Source organism: Protobothrops mucrosquamatus, unplaced genomic scaffold (assembly GCF_001527695.2).
Source record: "Protobothrops mucrosquamatus isolate PMUCROS unplaced genomic scaffold, P.Mucros_1.0 scaffold2176, whole genome shotgun sequence".
In the NCBI taxonomy this organism is placed as follows: domain Eukaryota; kingdom Metazoa; phylum Chordata; class Lepidosauria; order Squamata; family Viperidae; genus Protobothrops; species Protobothrops mucrosquamatus.
The window spans coordinates 163983-185336 of NW_015388270.1; the positions used below are offsets into that span (position 1 = coordinate 163983).

The 21354-nt window shown below is 36.8% G+C and overlaps 1 protein-coding gene across 2 annotated transcripts in view; it reads left to right on the top strand.

Moving 5' to 3' along the window:
* The first annotated feature begins 9604 nt into the window (after positions 1–9604).
* The window catches only part of PUM3 (pumilio RNA binding family member 3), a 36334-nt gene continuing 24584 nt past the window's right edge, over positions 9605–21354 (top strand). For both annotated transcript variants that reach the window (XM_015824275.1, XM_015824274.1), the window contains exons 1-10: positions 9605–9634; positions 11466–11551; positions 13948–14124; positions 14542–14677; positions 15385–15460; positions 16474–16567; positions 16649–16715; positions 18175–18349; positions 20487–20590; positions 21029–21107. In XM_015824275.1, coding sequence (XP_015679761.1) covers positions 11476–11551; positions 13948–14124; positions 14542–14677; positions 15385–15460; positions 16474–16567; positions 16649–16715; positions 18175–18349; positions 20487–20590; positions 21029–21107 — 984 coding nt within the window. In that variant the 5' untranslated portion in view covers positions 9605–9634; positions 11466–11475. The remainder of the gene's footprint in view (positions 9635–11465; positions 11552–13947; positions 14125–14541; positions 14678–15384; positions 15461–16473; positions 16568–16648; positions 16716–18174; positions 18350–20486; positions 20591–21028; positions 21108–21354) is intronic.

Below are 21354 nucleotides of genomic sequence, written 5' to 3' on the forward strand. Positions count from 1 at the left end.
TTCCCCAGTCTTCCTACTTTCATTTGGAGTGTCTAGTTGGTCATTTAATTGGTCAAGTTTTAAGTCCAAATGGGTGCAACCTGAAGTATTTAATCATGAAGTTCTATTTGATGTGGAATCATTCTTTAGGAGTTTACTAGGGATTGTTTAGAGCTTCAAAAAGAGAGAAGTATGCAAAAAGCTGGAAAAAGTAATTGACTAAGAGACATGAAGTCATCTACCAGTACCATGAATAAGGTGTTGTTCAGTGCATCCTAATTCCAGCAATTAAATTTGCTCTGCTCCTTTTTTTAAAAAAAAAAATTAAATTTAAAGCCATTCATCTCGCCAAAGGCAACTCTAGTTAGAATATAGGCATTCAATAAAAATACCATATAAAACGTTAAGATAATAAATTTGTTGTTGTTAATTGCGAAGTCGTTTCCGACCAATCGCGACCCCATGGACAACGTTCCTCCAGGTCTTCCTATCCTCTACCATCTTCTGGAATCCATTTAAGTTCACACCTACTGCTTCAGTGACTCCATCCAGCCACCTCATTCTCTGTCGTCCCCTTCTTCTATTGCCCTCAATCTTTCCCAGCATTAGGCCCTTCTCCAGTGAGTCCTTCCTTCTCATTAGGTGGCCAAAGTATTTGAGATTCAGCTTCAGGATCTGGCCTTCTAAAGAGCAGTTGGGGTTGATCTCTTCTAGGACTGACCGGTTTGAACGCCTTGCAGTCCAAGGGACTCGCAGGAGTCTTCTCCAGCACCATAGTTCAAAGGCCTCAATTCTTTGTCGCTCAGCCTTTAAAATTAAATTGACCAAGATGGAGAGGAAGAGAACAAGTGCACACAGGGAAGAGGTGGGTCATGTCTAATCCATTAACCACTGCCAGGATGCCACGCCTTCATTGGGGCCCTATGCCAGCTGGTAAAGTCATATCTTCACATCCTTTCAGAAAGTCAAAAGGGTGGTTACCAATCTCACCTTGGGGAGCATGATGTTCCAGAGAGTGGGAGCCACAACAGAAAAGGCTCTTCTCCTGGACTGCACCAGCCAAAGTTCCTCGATCAACATGGTCCACAACGTGTCTTTTCTGCTGGCTTGGGTGAGATGGGCTAATCCCATTGGGGTGAGACAGTTCTTCGGGTAAGATGGTTTCCTTTTTAAGGAAAGATTGAAAAGTAAATGAGAGAAGGATGCTCATTGCTGCTGGAACAAAGCATAATCAATCCTCTGTCACAGCTAGTATTTCAGCACCATAGTGACCTAATCACTTACTCTTTCTGTTGTTGCACCTTAGTTTTGGAAAACTCAAATTTTCACCCCCAATACAATCCTATTAAGCAGCTACTGTAAGAAGTCCTATATTAACCTTCCTAATGTGTTGGGTTTAATATGGTTGATAAACTGAAAGACGTAGCTTAATTTATTTCAAGCCAGTTAACTGCAGAGAGAGAGATAGACAGACAGATATTTCTTTACAATTAGGATATAATTAGTTTCTCTACATTAGCTGTGTCCAGCCCCCAGCCCACATGCAGCCTTGGACAGCTACCAATGCAGCCCCACAAGATTGTAAACTTTTAACATTATTTTGTGATTTATATACCTTAACTAGATTATAAAATATGTGGCCCAAGACAATTCCCCTTTACTCAACGCAGCCCAGGCAAGCCAAAAGGTTGGACACAACTGCTCTACAAAATTTCAGGATAGTATGCTACACATAGATCCATATCTGTGTTCCTGGATGATAAATTGGTAAAAAAAAAAAAAAACCCATTTACAACAAAAACATATAAATGTTTGTTAATATGTCTGGGTCATATTGCTTTCTCCTTAAATAAAAAATTGATGGAGGAAAATACAAGAAGCCTGATGAATCTTCCCATTTACTCCCTTAGACTAGCACTGTTTTCAGTGTAACCCAGGATATGATTGGGGATTCATTGAAGGCATGAACACAATAGCCCCAATATGCTTTTCGTCCCCCTTATTCATCACTTACCATTCTGTTTACAAATCTGCCCTTCAATTATCATGGGCTAATAATCATGGTCAGTCCTATATGCAAATTTGTTTAATACCAAACTTGTTTTAAGTAATATGATTTCGCTATGGTGCTTAGATATGAAAATACTCTTGCTCCTTTACTATGACATACATTATTTATATGGGATTTGACTTTATTCCTTTTTCATATTGTCCTGATTTACAACCTATCTAAATTGTAATGCTGCAAAGGCACCCATCTCTAAAACTGTTTTTTTTTAATCTCATGAAAGTCTTGCAATATTAGTTCAGTGCTTAATTACCAAATCATTCTAAGCCAGTAAAAGAAAATATCACAGAACCTTACTGTTACCATTGCCTTTGTTTGCACGTATATGGGAACTAAAATATATTACCGTAATTTGATAAAGCACTTGTACAATGTACATACTGGCCATTTGGGGTAGAGTACATACAACATTGTGTTTCAGCGAAGAAGGGAAAATAAGCTCAAAAGCAAAGAGTAAGTAGCACTTTTATTTTACCACTACATTCTGTACAGAATTTTTATTAGTACATTGTTTTCTTAGAAATGCTCCAGCAGACTATTCCTAATAATCACAACACAAAAGGGAGGAGGAGGAGGAGGAGAAGAAATAATGATGATGATGATGATGATGATGATGATGTAAGATAAATTCCCAGAAATTGTTAGAGAATGACACACAGCAAAGAACTCTTTGAATTTCACTGATAAATGTAGGCTGAAGAAAAGAACAAATGATCAAAGCAAGTGTATTTACCTTCCTTGAAAAAAAACAAGGCACATAAGTTACCTCAATTTAATTCCAGATTCTTGGAAACCTACAGTAAATGAAGGCTATCGTTTGGATTACATACTTCTGGTTGTTTACAAGACATGTATCGCAATCTGTAACGTGTGCTAGCCAGTCCTAAAATGCCTACAATTTTGATTGTAAGTGGTAATGGGAGAAAGTAAAAGGTAGGCTAAACTGTTAATGACCTCAGAGCACCACAAAGACTTGCAGAATACAGATTTAAAAAATAGAATTTAGATCAAAGGCCCCAATAATCTTGACAATTTCAAGGAAATTAGTGAATGTAGCAAGAGAAAAAGAAAGTCATTTGTATTATGCACCCCATATATGACAGCTCCACATTTTCTACTGAAAGATATTCAGATGTTATGATGTGTCTACAAAGATCATAAGATATTCAGAAGCTGTGATGTGTTTACAAAAGATCTCAACAGTGCAAGCAATATAGTCCCTGTGATGCTCTATGAAGGAAAAGTTGGACTTAAAGAAGCAGGAATAGAAATAGTACTGACATTTTAGAATTTTGATATGAGAGGTTTCTGAGAACACCATCGATAGCCAAGCAAACAAACAAATGGATCACTGAACCTGGAGTCTTGACCATGCTCAAATTATCCTTCAGACCCATTATGCAAAGACCAAGCTTTTTGGAGAACGTTTTAATGCTGGGAAAGGTGGAAGGAAAAAGAAGAAGACAATCAACAGCTAGGTAGATGGACTCAGTTGTAATGTTGATGAATGAACTATTGAAGACTGGAAAGAGTAATTGCTAAGAATGAATGCCAACACGATGCCCCATAATCAATTTAAAAAAAAAACATCCCTGCAGAAATAATCATGCAATTTAGATAGATAACTTTACTTAACTAGACATCTAAACAACAAAAAGATGAACATCTTCGAAGATAATGATGGATCACTCAGCTCACATGAAAAAAAACTAGAACCTAAATAAGAAAATTAAGTTTCCCTTGAAAAATAAGATATTCCCAAATGCTTCGTATTTCATTACTGTCTGAAATCGGTGAACATTATATTTTAGAAAACTCAAAATGAAACATATACATCTGTCATCACACACACAAAAAGACAACCAGCAATAATGCCCTTTAATAAACTGTATTTGGTTTTATCTCAGACTATCAATTTTAAAGCACCATTCTCAGAATTAGCTGAAAATACACAGCAAAAATTATCAAATGGAACATTTCCAAAAGCATTTGGCAGTGAAAGTTAATCCTATGTTGTAGAACTGCTTCAAGGAGTGAGGAATTTTTACACCTCCCCATATCTACAAATAAAAAAAAATATGTGTGAAAAATGAATAATTGTCCTCCCATCAAAACTAGCATTTGGCATAGTACTGCACCACATTAATATGGATTGCATAATATTTAAATAATATTTAAATGCCTAGGAAGCAGCTTTGCAGAGCAAGATGGGCAGCATATAAATTTAGATGATATATAAATAATAGATAGACAGACAGATAGATAGATGATAGAGAGACAGACAGACAGGAATGTATGACTTCACTTTTCAGTGTAATTTAACCAAATATGTTAGGCATTCATAGATCCTCAATGTCTTAAGAAAGAAGCAAGATATGATCTAATGTAACAACATGACATCTTGTTTGAGAAGCGAGAAATAATACAGCCTTGACCGCTCCTGTGTTAACATAAACCTTTTTACCTTGTTTATTATAGCAAGATGAACAATCCATTAGTATTATTTTTTGCTTTTTCCATTGTTAAGATGTTGCAAAAAGAAGCTTATAAACTGAATTCTAGAGCTACTTTACCTTGAAATGTTCGCTAAGGAGCTGTTGAAGGAAAAGTCTTCATCATGGTTCAGTCTAAGCCGGGAATAAACAACATAGCAACTGCTTTAGAAAGAAGGTTGCAGTTTATTGAAGAGGAGAGCCAGACAGAAAGATGGCTCTGGAAGAAAAGAGAAAGAGCACATGGAGGGAGTGGGTTTTTATACCCTCTGGGGCTCTTCAGGTTGATTACTGTTCCTGTTTGAGGCTTTGTATTTCCTGTGTCGTGTCCTTTTGACCTGAGTCTGAGTGTGCCCCTTTGGCATCTGTGGGTTAATCCCAGTGGTGGGATTCAAATATGTGAACAACCAGTTCTCTGTGTGGATGCCGCTTCCGGAAGTCCATTCTGGGCCTGGGCAACAAAATATTACCTACCGGTTCTGCTGAAGTGGTGCAAACTGGCTGAATCCCACCACTGGTTAATCCTATTATGTCCTGTCTTAGAGTTTGGGTGGAGTATGTAGATTTTAGGTGTCTTTGTCTTCCTAAACTTCTACCTGGGAGCCTCCAACCTTCCTGAATGGATTACCACATCTGCATTTCTACAGAGCTGGTTTCTGCTTGGGGGAGGGAGTCTTGGGGCTATTAAGAAAAACTGAGCATGTTTTTCTGCCTCTTTAAGATCCTTTGAGGAAATATAATATTCTGCCCTTTTAATATTTCCTTCTCTGGGGGGGCTGACTTCCCACAGAGCTATGGATTATATTTATCAAAAGAAACTAATCAGCAACACTGAAAGGGTGTGGATAGTAGAATAAGTATTTTTTTTATTTATAGCAACTGCAGTTATTTCCCTAAACCATTACAATTAATTCTACAATAAAAATAGCACATTATAATAAAGCAATTGTTTCTAATTGAAACAATAAACATTATACAAAGAGTAGTTCTGAATAGTCCCGAACACTTGGCTCAGTGCTTGCTTGCTATTTTAGACTCCAATTCCAAACTGTAAATTAGGTTTGAATGTCCTATCATTTTCAAAACGGTTTTCCATTTCACTGAAAAATCTATTTTAAAATAAGCAGAAGGTGAAAGGATCCCTGAGTATTTGCATCAAACTGAAGAAGCTGAGATCTACAGGCTGCAGAATGTGATATTACAAATAGGAATATCAATATCCATCTTCCTAACCTGTTTGAATTTCCTTTGATTCTAACTGTAATCCTGCAAATACTTTTTGAGAATAAGATTCACTGAATCCAGTTGGAGCTATTCACTATACACAGAATGCAATTAACTTTTCCAACTCTTCCTTTCCTACTACTTTTTAACCCTAACACCCTGATTTCTTTTGTCATCTCAACTGCAAGCTTTGCGCATTGAGTAGGAACACTGTTCATGTGAAACATCCTTTACCTTCTTCCTATTTATAACATTTTTCATAAAGTCAATCTTGACTGAACATGGTATTTTCATTGCATGCATCTGTTTGAGTCCACAACAGATTTCAGTTGAAAACCTGTATGGTTTCTTCAGGGAAGCTGTGTCTGTTGCATTAAAAACAACTGTTTTGCATTATCCTAAACCAAATGTATTTCTGCAAGTTACGGAATTCTGCAGCCCATCCAGCTAGGCAGGGTTCACTGCCTCCAGTTATTCGATTACATGGCAGCAGGACAGCCTTCCAGCTTTTCCTTCTGGACTTCCCAAGCATTTCCATCCATTGACCAGACCACACAGCATACTTTTAGCTCCCTAAACTATTCTACAGGCTTGGGTTGATGGAGCACTCTACCTCATTCTGCGTTTGTGTTAACCCTGGCCAGCTTCAATGGCTTGGAAAAACAGTGCCTTCTCAGGCAGCAAAATGTCTTAGGCTGACCATGTTCACCTTATGCATGAAATATTCTATTAAAGGGCCGTATCTAATTTACACTTTAACACAACATAAGGTTGCATCACATTACTATCAGACCACATTGTTTGCTTCTTCCACTTAGCAAACTGATGGGGACAACAATTCATGCAACCTAAGAAGGCTAGGAATGTTTATCCCGTTACCGATTGTAAATGCCAGAAAATGGTTGTTCACCAAAAAATTCTTCCTATATTGTAATGGAAATGACACCCGAAATTGGTACATCTGGCCTTTTTAAAAAGTTTAAGTGGGCCTTGATGATAGTAAAGCAAGTTTTTGCAGTTAAGAGCTTACCATTGTGCAACAATATATCACGCTTAGCTATAAAATCAATCAGGTAGTTCATTTCTTCCACGATATCTCCCAGGGGTGGAATGCTATAATGGAAGTTATTACTGCTCCTGAACAGATAATATAAATTCACTTAAAATCTGACAGACTACATTGGTACTCCTCTGTACAGCAGGCTAGCCTGAATTTGTTATAATGGGAAGAACATGTGGGAGATACAGGAAGGAAATTAAGCAGAGTGAAGCTAATGATCAGACAGCAAAAACTTTTAAAGACTAACACATGTATTAATGGTGTGCATGATTTAATCTTTGCAAGTGTTATTCACTGCTGTGCTTAATTCTTCAGGCAAATACAAGCGTAACTTTGCTTTCACTGAAATGTTAGTGCCATCTGGTGGTGCTATGCTTTTAATTCAACATAAAATGGCATAAAAAACTAAGATGGGACTTCAAATTAAATCATGCACTTATTTGGTCACCTATACTCTTTAGCTTGACTTTCATAAATACGTCTTTTTCCAATTAGTATATATTTAAAAGCATCCATACAGTTTTTCTGTGGAAGGACTTGAAAAGCTAGTAAAGAGGATCTCTACAGCATGGTTTTCAAGCACACAAAGAAACCAATTTGTTAATTTATCCTTTCAGTCTAGACAAGGCCAGCACTAGATGGCACTGAAGGGGAAAAAAAATACTGGACCACATTACAAATGGCAATAGTGTTACAGTAATAACTAGGCTACCTATCACCACTACATATCTTCTATGTCTGATAGGGTTCGTGCATCTGCAATGGCTCCATAATATAACATAATTCAAAGAGGCCTTTTTTTATGGAAGGCCACATCTGCTAATTTCTGATTGTTATACAGCCATGAAAGGCGTGAACTGTGTAAGAAAAATTGTGATAATCTTGACCTAGGTCATAGAAAATTTCCCTCTTTATACCTATGGCTTCTACAGCTCTGTGGATTGGCAGCTAGAAGAATCTTAGTATTTCTAAAAATAATTTAGGAACACAATCACATCAATCACAATCACATCAATCACAATCACTTTATATATGTTGAAAGAAAAATCTTCATCAGGGTCCAGTCCAAGCCGAGAATAAACAAAATGGAGACTGCTTTAGAAAGGTTATAGTTTATTGAAGAGCAGAACACAGACAGAAAGGAAGCTCTGGGAAAGCTGACCACATGTAGCTGGGAGTGGTAGGTTTTTATACCTTCTTGAGCTTTTGAAGTTGTTTCCTGTTCCTGTGGCATGAACTTTGACCTGAACCTCAGTGTGCCTTTCTGGTATTCTGATGGTGGTGGGTTAATCCTATTATGTCCTAAAGGTCATGAGTTTGGGTGGGGTATGATTTTAGGGGTCTTTGTCTTTCTAATCTCATCAGATAGCTTCCTGGGTCCAACCTTCTGAATAGGATTATCACATCTGCCTTTCTAAAAGGTGGTTTCCTGAGTTTCTACTGAGGGCTATTAAGAAAAACTGGGCCTGCTTTTCTGCTTTTAAGATCCTTTGGGGAAACATATTCTGCCTTTTAATATTCCTTAAATATTTTTTCTCTGGGGTGTATGTGTGCTGTCCTCCCACATATACAAAGTTGTGACAAAACTGAAATTGAAGTCTTGTTGCTAGAGAAAATGTTGATTTGGTTTATGCAGTTTGAAAACTTGTTCTCCAATCCTTCCTGCTCTTGGATCGTATTTAACAATTTAGATGGCCTCCCATCACATTCTCACAACCCTGGGCAACTAATAAGACATTAAAAAGCAGCAACACAGAAATCCAAAACATATTTTTTTAAAAAAAAACCTCTGTAACAAAGCCATCTAAACAATACAGTTTATGATTTGCCGAGGCTCACAAAAAAAAAGTTTCAGTCATTCATAGAGACCTCACTTTCTATTTTAAAAATCTCTTAACCAGCCCCTTTCATTGCTGCTCTTACAACACAAAAAACTGTGGCATGCCTTTTAAATTGATGTCCTGCAAGCCTTCCATCTAACAGCACCTATGCATTTATTCATTAAGGGGCTCAGATTGAGAAGTGTGCAATATTTGAGGATCTCTCACTTCATAATGCAGAGCGGGAGGTAGGCATTTCCTCCCCCCCCCCCCGAGTATGACCACCATTCTTCAGATGGGGGCTCAGATTGATAATGATTTACAACTCAATTAATAATGATGCTTAAATGCAGGGACCTATTTTCTCCTTTTATGAGCTCAATCTACTCATTGGGACGGTGGTATGGGAAGAAGAGGAAACAGCGCTCGGTACCCTCAAACTCCTAAAGGGAAGGTGGGATATAAATAAACACAGAGATCGGACTTCCATGGCAGAGTTAATCCAGCTTTTCTCAACCCGGTGTCCTTCGCAGAGGTTGGACTTCAATATTTCACTACCCAGATTGAAGGATTAAGAAGCACAACTTTTCTTCAGGAGGAGCATGAGGTTGAGCAACATATCAACGGGCAACGGCTGCTTCGGCGCCACTGAAACAAACCAACTTAGATACCAGTCGTTGCTTTCGGTTTCCATTGGAACATCGCAACGGGAAGCATAAGGCCGGATGTGCCTTATGCAGAGCCACTCTATCATTCAATCTCCATGGTGTTCTGTCAGCCGGCACGTGAACCGGAAGAGCCGCTTTAGATTCTTCAGTTCCTTTCTAAGAGTCAATTCCGCCGCTCGGGATTTCTCCGGCTTGCTTTACGGCCGCGCTTTTGTGACACTGTCGTGAATGGCAGTTGCCCGTCAAGCAAGACCAACGGCCTTGTACCGGAAGCAGCGAAAAAAAGAGAGGAAGTCTCGGAAGGAAGGGGACACGTGCGGCTGGTGAGTCTTCCTGCGTGAGGCAGACGATGGCGGTTTAGTTGTTTAGGGAGCTCAAGCGATGGACTTCGAGTCGTATCTTCGCGTCCGATGGGCTTTTTCCTCGGCCTGCATTGGCGCACTGGCCTCTTGCGCTCCCCTTAACCAGGGGTAGGCAACCTTGGCTCTTTTATGACTCGTGGACTTCAACTCCCAGAATTCCTGAGCCAGCATGGCTGGCTCAGGAATTCTGGGAGTTGAAGTCCACGAGTCATAAAAGAGCCAAGGTTGCCTACCCCCTGCCTTAACCGGTTGTTTACTGCTTATGAGAATTGTAGTCCGTTTGCTGCTACATCTCTCTTCTGTGGGAAGTCAGTGGATCTGCCTTTTGGGGAGGCATTTGGTAGGGTAGTTGTTTCCCTTCTTGTGGCTACCCGCGAGGCAGGAGTGACTTGAGCACTGGCCTGGAGACTATAATTCCCATAATCTCCCAGTAGCAGGGTCAGTGGGGGTTGCCTGGCTGGGCTTTCAGCTCTAATTCATCCTCATAACAGTGTGATACAGTTTCTCAGACACTGTATGACGTAAAAGGTGAACTGTTCATCGTAAAAGTAACCCTGGTAGAAAAATGGTTGCATATAAAAAGGCTAGAATCTCATTTTTGGATTGATGGAAAACAAGCTTTTATTACAGAAAGAATAGTGGGTCCAAACCTTTCTAATCCAACCCATCCTGAGATGGTCTTATTATCTTAGTCGATAAGTTATCTTAGAGAGCCAGCTTGGTGGAGTGGTTTAAGCCACCAGGCTGGAAACCAGGAGACGGCGAGTTCTAATCCTGCCTCAGGAATGAAAGCCAGGTGGGTGTCTTTGGGCCAGTCACTCACTCTCAGCACAACCCACCCCACAGGTTGTTGCTGTGGGGAAAAAGAAGAGTAGGAAGGGGTATTATACATGTCCGCAGCCTTGAGTTTCTTATAAAGTAATAAAGGTGGGATAAAAATCTCATAATAAGATAAATAAACCTCCTCCTGAGGCAAACAACATTAAATTATCCACAATCATGGTGCTTGAATCTTTTGGGTGGCTTAGAGAAGGTGAACTGAAAAAAGTCTGGAGTTCCTATCAAGGGTCTTGGGGCTTATATGCAGTTTTAAGGGTCCTTTCCAAGGTTGCTTTGTCTAAAATCAAAGACAACCTTAGGTATCTCTTCCTGTGCATCTGTATGGTATTTGCTACATAATAAAAAATATTTAAAAGAAGAATACCGGGTATACCTCTGTCATAATAGTGGTATAATGCAGTGTTTCGTACTAGTTAAAATGCCAAATGATGATTTGAAAATATATTCCCAACCATGGTAAAAGTTTTTGATGGATTCTAATAGAGCAGTTTGTGTGCAACTGTGGTGCTATTTTTTCCTAGATTACTTTTTTTATATTTTTCTTTGTAAATTGTTAAATTCCCAGCCACATTGATGTGATGTGATTAGTATTCATATTGTTTTCTTAAAATATTATGCTAATCCCCAATTATTTTATCTTTAATAAACTGGCAGCTACTTGCAACCTCACAAAAAGTAATAAAAAAATCAAAGATAAAATGTCAAATTTATCAGTCTTTTTTGCCTGTTGCAGTCTTTTACTGTTGATACTTTTAAATGTCTTAAAATTCAAAGATATTTAAATAACTCCGCAGTATTGCATGGGCTGACTGAAAGTTATGGGCGTGTAACAATATATCTGTCATATTTCAGAATGGAAAAAGTTGATTTCTAAAGCTTCTGCAGATTTGAATTGCATATTTATGAGGAATGGGGTACTGAAGCAGTCATGATAATTTTCTCTATTTTGCAGCATTAAATTAATGGACACCAAAAGGAAATTTATTGGCAAAGGTAGAAAAACCCCAGGGCGTGGTAAAAAGAAGCTTACAAATAATGGTGAGATAAATATATTACAAAATACACATTTTCTAAGTCTCACATAGATGGTACATTGTGTCTAATAAGTAATTTGTTTAATACGTAAAGTGATAAAATATAGCAAATGTGATTTGAACTGGTATAAAGAGGTACTTCAGTTAGGCTTTTATAAATAGGCACGCATACATGCACACAGAAATAAACAAAAGCAGTATATATTTTAATTATTCAAATTTATAATTACAGTAAACATGAATACAAACTGAAAAAAGATTGAATAAAAAGAAAGTAGAAGGTAACAGAAATACAAAGAAGTGACTTCCCACGTTCATCTCAATAATTACAAACAATTTTAGTAACTTCTTAAAATGCAACAAATGATCTCTTCTCATATACCATCTTTTGTCTATAAATAAATTCTTATAGGATTGTCATTTCAGTTCTGATGTCAACAAAATCCATTAAGAATTATCTGAGATAACATGTTTATTTTAATCTTGATCAAATAAACAACTTTACATTCCTTCCTATTACTTCTAACAATGTTAATGTTTAGTCCAGAGGTCCCCAACCTTTTGGGCACCAGGGACTGGTGCCATGGAGAAAGGTTTTTCCGTGGACCAGAGGGGGTGTGGTTTTCAATACTGCCTGCATCCCGAGGATGGAGTTTTGCTTGTTTGTGTGGCCTGCTTGCTGGCATTCTGCGGTCTGGTGCCGGTCCACAGACCGGGGAATGGGGACCCCTCGTTTAGTCCATTCAAATAAAGTCATAGAAGTTGATTTTCTTTTTCTTTTGTTCTTACTCATGAGATTTTTCAAAACTAACAAGCCTCTTTTGTAAATCCAATATTTGGAAATTTATCCAGATCACTTGTAGTTTATCATTTGTATATACCTTCTAATTATTAAGACAACAACCGGTTTCTTTTATATGTCTGGTGTAACATCTTTTTCCATGTAATTCTTGTAGCATGTCATTTGTAAATCCACTTTCAACTCAGTCCCAATCTCAGGTAAAACCTTTTCCTCTTCTACGATGTCTTTAAACATCGTCTCTCCACAGAGACTGATATCATTGTTGACACTCTAAAAATTAAGTTGAGTCCATTGTTAAAAAATATCCTTTAATAGGTCCAATGTTAGAATATTTTGCTTCATTCTATAATTATAAACTGAGTTTGTGCTTTCTTCTCCTTCAGCTGTGAACTCAATTGTAATCTTATTGGGTTTTTTTAAGTCCAAAGCAAAAGCATTTTCCCATGATAAGGATTCTTAATAATTCCAAAATTTTATTTCAAATTTATCTGGACTTTCTAAAATCAAAATTTTAACCACCCTTTTGCTGTTTATTAAAAAAATGTTAAATTTCTGATTAAAACCTTTTTTTTTTGTTAAGGTTTGAAGAAAACTCACTGCTATCAAAGTTGCAAATCCAAAAATTTCTAATAGCTGAAAAGCAACCAACAAGAAATTTCTTCAAATGATTAAAAAATGAAATATGCAAACTTAGTATGCTTTCAAAGGTGCCAATCATGGTTTAGAAAATGGTTATTCCCTTGTCTCTCAGAGTTCTAAACCCACTGGAGACCATTATTTTGTGGCCTCCTCACAAGAAACAGCTGTCTGGAGCTCTTAAGGGGGATCTCAAGCCCTCTCCTTGTCCAGAGAGGTATTACTGAAAAGCTAGTCCACTTGCTGACTCTTTGTTCTGTCACAGTTGTTGGCTCCACTTTTTGTGATGCTGCCTTAAGCTCACTATTTTTTCCTCCATAAGTCACCACAATGTAAACAGTTTGATTAAAAAAGTTAAGATAAGAATTGCATTTTTAAAGTTGGCTAATACCTATATGAATAAAAACCCAAACACATTTTCACTCCGGTATACTATTTATCTTATCCATCAACTTAGGAGTAGGAAATCTATATCCCTTCAGATGCTGCTGGACTACAACTCCCAGCCCCATTTGCCATTATAAATAATTGATTGGGGCTTCTGGGTGTGTCATTTACTTTTACTACTGATAGCAGGTTTAATAGTTGTCATTTGCATAGTAATTGGTCCATATATACTGGCTGAGGTTAGCATTTGTAATATCTAAATGTTGTAGATCTGTTCTTCTCTCTAGAGTCCTCACATTATTATTTGAACATTAATTTAAATGCTTGTGTGCCCTGGTTTTTCTGATGTTTATTTTTCAATCTTTTGATTTTTTTTTGTTTGAAATCAAATAATTTTTTGATGATCTAAGTATGTTTATGAACAATATGAATCGTACAAAATGCATTTTAATTTCAGTTGATGAAAATACTTGGAGAAAAGGAATTAAATTGTCAAAGCTAGGTTAAGAATAAATACAATATAAATACAAATAGTTGTTGATTTTGGGAACTCTTTCTCTAAAATATTAAAACAGATCCTGGTCATACAAAGAAAACCATTGGAAAAAATGAAGATATTAAACCCAAGTTTAAATCTAAGAAAACTGAAAAAGGAGGTAAAAAAACTGATAAAGCTGGTGTGAAACCTTGGAAAAGTAAGCAACTCTCAGGGAAGGTTTCCAGGAAGCGCAAGCTTCAAGGTGATGCAGAAGGTAAGAATGTGCTTCTAAAAGTTAAATGTGATAATCTAACAACTGCCTTTAGTGGTTCTGCAGTTTTAAAAAGGGTCCTTGGGTAGGAGGGCTATAACGAACCTCTGTTGCTTCCTAACCAGATCACATCAAACTAGATAGACTCATACTTTGATTTAACACTGCCCAGTTCATGCAAGTTTTAGCAGAAGATGCCTCAATTAAAAGTTAGTTGTTCCTTCGAGACCTACTATTGCTGAAATTACAATTAGGACAAAATGAACCAAAATTAGTTCGAGAAGATCTTGGATGAGAACCCAGAGACATAACTTTAAACATTTGGTGCGATATTAATTAGTACAGATGGCATTCACTACATACAGTATTAGCCTCCTCAAAACTACATTTTGTTTTATTTATTTATTTATTTATCATTAGGCTCACAACCTAAAAAGCCCAAGTGGAATGACATCAAGAAGAAAAAGAAAGAGCTGAAACAGAACCGTCAGCTGATTGACAAGGCCAATTATGACACAGTTATTAAAGGAAAACAGATTTGGGAAATTCTACGGCGGTAATCATAATTACTACATTTATATATTCAGTAACTTAACATCTATTTTTGTTTTTCTTCCATGCAGAAATTTACTTCGTTCTTGTGCAGAGAAGACCTTTCTGAACAGTCAAAGATCATCTCTGCAAAATTAAGGGCTTGGTTGATGTTTGAATGTGCTAAATAAAGTAATAATGTTGGCTTTTAGGATGGATGGATGAATGGATGGATAGAAAGATAGATGATAGATAGATAGATAGATAGATAGATAGATAGATAGATAGATAGATAGATAGATAGATAGATGGATGGATGGATGGATGGATGGATGGACGGACGGACGGACGGACGGACGGACGGACGGACGGACGGACGGACGGACGGACGGACGGATGGACGGATGGATGGATGGTTGGTAGGTAGGTAGGTAGGTTGATTGATTGATTGGTAGATTGATTGGTAGATTGATTGGTAGATTGATTGGTAGATTGATTATTATAAAAATCTTGGAGAAGGAGATATTGATGCCCAAAAGGCTCAACTCATAAGTTATTCAGTGATAGCATTGTGTACCTAGTTGACCTAATTAATCCATGTGCTGTTGCAAATACATTTGTCCTGATAGTATTTAATATTACAGGTTTAAGAGTGCTAACAGATAATTAGAACAGTTTAACTGCCAAAATGAAATTAATAAACTATTGGTTTACTCCTGGGTGCAATTGTAGAAAAAACTGTGACAAGGAAAAACGCAAGAAGCTGTTGAGTGATCTTCAGGAGTTACTTCGTGGAAAAATTAAAAATGTAAGAAATATAAAACATGTATATATTTTTAAAGAGAAGCAGTGCAATTCACAAATTGCTGAACAACTGTATGTGTGAATAGTGAAAAAGTTTATGCGAAGATGTGTTACTTCTATCCATAGGGAATGAAGCTGAAATCTGGATGGACTCATTTCCTTTTTTTTTTTTTTTTTGGCACAAACTTGCCATAATTTATTACACTACAGACAGATAACTATTGCTAGCTGCCCAGAGTTTTGATTTTATGATGGGTGGCCATAGAAGTTGAAATAAATACAGATAATCCTGGACTTACAACAGTTCATTTAGTGACTGTTTGAAGTTATAATAGTATAGAAAAAAAGGACTTAAGACTGTTTTTTCACCCTTAAGACTGTGGCAGCATCCCAGCGGTCATATGGTCAAAATTCAGATGCTTGCCAGCTGACTCATATTTTATGACAGTCGCAATGTCCCAGGGTCATGTGATCCCATTTTGTGATCTTCTGCCAAGCAAAGTCAATAGGGAAGCCAGATGCATTTAACAACCTTGTGACTAACTTAAGTGCAGTGATTCACTTAACAACTGTCGTAAAATGAGGCAAATTTCATTTAACTAATGTCTCATTTAGCAGCAGAAATTTTGGGCTCGGTTATGGTCGTAAGTCGAGGACTGCCTGTAAATATCTCCTGAGACTTAGGAGAGAATAAAATGTGTAAGAGGCTAACATACAATGAGGTCATTTAGAAGAGTCACAATTTGCAAGAACCTGCTTGGCATTCCATATCTTGGAGAAGTGAGACTTATTGAAGCAATAGGTTTCAGATTAGTTTACTTCTTTTTTGAAGACCATGCCATTCTTGGTACTCTTAGGCAATTTGTTTTTGGACCATATGTTATTGTATTTCTTTATAGCTCCAGCCAGCTACAATAATAATAATCTTTTTGCATTGTTGCTAAGTGTTTAAAAAGGAGCAAGATCCACCAAATACAATGCTACCTAACTTGACATGCTAAGTTGCTGTCTCCTCAGATGGCGTTTGGTCATGATTCCACACGTGTCATTCAGTGTTACATTCAATTCGGCAATGAAGAACAAAGGCAAGAAGTATTTGAAGAATTAAAAGGTACACTTCCTTAAAGAGTCCGTATTAGCCTCTAGAATAATTGATGGGGTCAATTTCTCACTATGGTTTTCCATCCCACAGAAAGCTTTGCAGAATTAAGTAAGTCCAAGTATTCTAGAAACATTGTGAAGAAACTTCTCATGTATGGGTAAGTATTCAGTGCATCCATATACTCCATTCTTACATAGCCTCATATTTGACTAAAGAGTGACAATGCTTTGTTTTCCTCCTGTTTTGTTTGAATTGGAAAAAATAAAAAATTGGGTTCTGAAACACTTTTCTTTAGAACAATGAGCAGAATATATAAGGATAACTATTCCTATGTCTTTGCTGTACAAAAACTCTCTTAAAAATTACACAAGAGAAGGGCTTTTCTGAACAGGATTATTCAGATTTATTTTAAACCATAAAACAGAATATTAACTGAAAGAGTAGAGAAGTGGGTCTCACTCTGATCAGGTCTTCATTTTTCAAAAAAAAAATAATATGTTAGAATCCCGAAACAGTAAATGTTCAGAAAATGTGCCTAATTAGATATCTAGCAATGAAAAAAACCCTCTTCTATTATTGAAGATACAAGGAACTGAAAGTAATAAGGGAACAAAAATTATTCTGCTGATTTTTGTTTTGTTTTACATTTCCCTTCTAAAACCATGGCAAAAATGCAGGAAATATGTAGCTCTCTTTTATAAATTAAAATTATTGGTTTTTCAAGTTTGTAATAATTGTATGAATTAGTCGTACCTTTACTTTTATAACGGTAATTTCTGGGTAAAGCTTAAGGTTGTGCAAATCCTTGGACAGAGAGTTGGAATACATGGACGCATTTATAAAATAGTTCTTTTTCATTTTTAAAGTACGTCTATTTTCAGATATGCACAGCTGTTCCAAAGCTGCTTTTGGCCGTCTGCTCACATGTGTCCATGTATAGCTCCAAAATTTCCATCCTGTTGTTGTTGAAAGTGTTAAAAGGGGCTTTGCAAAATAGAAATGTAAATGAACTATTTTTTGATTCCACCACATTCCTTCAGAAAGTCACTGTCACTCTTAAAAAATTCGACTGCTCAAAAATAATTTAGTGAGGGGTTCTTTTGCTTTTTTTTCTGATGCCTGCTTAATATCTGGGAAATGCTTTTTGATTTATCTGAATATGAGATTCTTTGCTAAAATAAATCCAGATGGATGAATGATTCAGGGTGCAAAGTATAACATTGACAAAACTGTTTCTTTAGACTGATCACCTTACTGTACTTGCTCTTTTGTTCGAAGTTCCTTATAAATTCAGCTTAATGTGAAAAGCAAAAAGTCCTGCCTAAAATTTGATGTACATGTCATCAGACTCTGAAGAGGTTCCCCAACAGTGGACTTTAAGTCTCTCCCTAAATGTATGGGGGAAAAACAGAAGAAAAAGACCAAACATGTCAGCCTCACTTCTATTATTGTCTCTCTATATAGGATCCCTGTGAACCCTATTTCTGAAATTAACTCTAGGAACCAGGGTTAAGTCGGAAATAATGAAAAAGTAACTCATTCTTGACTTAAAATCCTTGGCTGATTTTCTTTTCTCCCTATTTTCTCTTTGTCAACTGTATTTATTTCTGAACTAGAACAAAGCCACAAATTGCGGAAATAATCAAAAGTTTTAAAGGTGAGGTTAAAAAGATGTTACGGCATGCCGAAGCATCCGCTGTGGTGGAATACGCCTACAACGATAAAGCCATTCTGCAACAACGGAACATGTTGGCAGAGGAGCTTTATGGTAATATATTCAAGATCTATAAGGTGATTATTGGTACACTTTTTTTCTTCAAAAACATTTTGAGCTTTTCTTTGTGTTATCTGACATTTGAAATGACTTTTGAGTTATGAGAGAGAAGGACGGGCAGGCAAGTCAGGAAAAACAAATTAGTTCCAAGAAATCTCTGTGGGGTAGGCAACCTTGGCTCTTTTATGACTCGTGACACAACATGGCTGGCTCAGGAATTCTGAAGTCCACGAGTCATAAAAGAGCCAAGGTTGCCTACCCCTGTTATATTATGCTTGTTTGGGGCATATGTACTATTAGCTTCTCTCATGAACCTTAGATTTTTTTCCCATTGGGTGGAATAGCTCTGAGGCTGCAGGATTTTTTGCCTTCTTTAAAAAACAACAAAACCCAGAGAAATATAAAGTGCAAGGATGCAAAAACCTGTGATCTTTCAAACACTGTTGCATTACAATTGGCAGTTTGGTAGATTAGTTACAGGCGCTAGATTAGAAACTGGGAGACAGTGAGTTCAAACCTTGTCTTTAGCACAAAGCCAAGTTAGTGACTTTGGGGGCAGTCCCTTTCCTTCAGGCTTTGTTGGTGGCAAGCCTCTCCTGAAATGTTTCCATGAAAACTCCCTGCAATCACCAGGAGTCAAGACCAATTTTAAGGAACCCAACAAACCAAAAAAAACAACACTTGGACAGTAAAGATTCCACATCTCCGAATTACCAAACTTGTTTTGTGGCTGTGAAAAAAACCGAGTATCTTTTAATATTTAATTAACCTTTAACTTCATTAAAATAAATGCATTCAAAATAGTAGTTATCCAAACAAATGCCATCAAGGATGACCATTTCAGAAATGTGGAATTTAACCTGTTGTTTGTTCTAAAAGTTGATTTTGGCAACTTTAAAGTTTTCATGTATTTTCATCTCATTGGTATGAAATTTTGGAACCTAATCTGTATTGGCAGAAGAAGTATTTTGTAGAGCATGGGTTATAAATTGTTACAAGTGAGCAGATGGCTAACATTCATACGTAATTTCAGTTAAAAAAGATATAAACTTATAATTGAAATAGTTGTGTCGCACTTCAAACTTTGTTTTAGCTTGAAATGATGCATTCCATTACACACAATAATCTGTTTTATCAGAATTCTTGGCTTTAAGGGAAGAGTGGTAAATATTTTTTAAAATATTAACTACTAAACAGAAAGTACATTAACAGGAAATTTGGGAAATTTCGATAGACATATTCTGTAAAAGGCTATTAGCACTTAATGAGATATTGTTGAAGGTATTACATCTGTGCCATTATGTTTACCATACTCTTCAAGAAAAATATTCTTCAATATATTTTATAACTTTAATAATTTCTTGAGGGACAACCATGTTAATTTTTTTTGCAGCAAGCGTTTTTTTATAGACACTTTTCAGACTTATAGACATTGTGGTATAAGTTTTCATGGATCAAGTAGACTATGATTGCATACCATATATGATCCTCAAGTTTGTTTCACAGAGTCAATTAAGAGTGACTTTGTTCTGTGGTTTGCAGTTAAGTTGGGCCCTCCATTGTAAATATAAGCTTTTCCAGGAGTTCAGTTTCAGGAACCCTTGAACTAAATTTATTTCAAACTAGCTGTACCCGGCCACGCGTTGCTGTGGCTCAGTCTGGTTAAATGGAAAAGAAAGAAAAGAGAAAGCGCACGTTTGTAATATGTTTAATTTCACAATGCTAGTGTGTGTTGCTTTTACGTCCAACAGATGGTGCTGGTTTTCAAAAAAAGCATGTTTTTACCTGTCACAGGTGTGACATCTATATAATATAGGTATATAAAAACATGCGCGTATTCGAATGCAGTGTTGTGTCAAAATTTCAAAGCAATCGGTGAAGAACTTTCGGAGATTTAAGATTTTGAACAAACGAACATTTACATTTTTATTTATATATTAGATGTTATGTCTGGAGTGGTTCCTAGTTATCTTCTCAATCTTGAACCCGCTTTGTTTTGCCAGAGGTCCTGACCTAGAGTCTTTGAATTAATCCAGCAAGTCAGAGTGCCAGATTAAGGCATAGCTGGCTACAATTGAGAATTTTGTTTTATGAATGTTGAAATCTTTTGTTTTCTTATCGTTTGATTCTATACAATTTTTTTTCTCGTTTCAGACCGCAGATCGATCAACTTTGGGTGAAGTGCTAGAAATTCAACCTGAAAAGCGAGAAGCCATTATGGATGAGATGAAGCAGATCCTTACCCCAATGGGTCAAAAGTAAGAACAAATGCCAGGCTGCTTGGATGCTTGACTTGAAAGTCGGTTTTAAGGGATTTTCCTTAAATCCATTTGAAATGATGATTTCTCTACTAATAACAGCAGGATATTTTTTATTACCGTACAGAGATCTAATAATAATACCTGTTAACTTTATTGGATTTTCTCCCATCCCTAGAAACTCCAAATTCTTACACCTACTATGTCTTTCTCCCTCCCCCCCCCAAAAAACCCCCAGATACTCAATTTCTGCTTCCAGCTTGGTTAGAGCCTGCTGAAGCTTTGTCCTCTGAAACTACTGTTTTGATCCAACTGCAAATGAAAATATGTGGCAAATGCCATTCTTTTGTGTTATTGAAAATATTTCACATGAGGTAAATACAGAGTTATTTTTATTTATTTATTTATTTTCTTTTTTCTTTTTCTTTTCCCTTACAGAGAAGCTGTAATAAAGCATTCATTGGTGCATAAAGTTTTTTTGGACTTTTTTACTTATGCTATCCCTAAACAGAGATCTGTAAGTCTTTATTCATTAAACTATTCATTACTTATCTTTTTAAATCTGTTTTCATGTTAAATAGAGTTAAATGTCATACCAGATACTTAGTGTTGTTTTTTTTCTATTTGGGCTTTCCAATAATAGCAGATACTGCAAAATAATCCAGTCCAGCCAAGGATATTCTGATCTGACTCTACGCAACTTTGCTTGCTGAGTCAGGTCTGGCAGCCTCATTGCCCCTCAGAGTGTTCCTTTGCACTTTTTT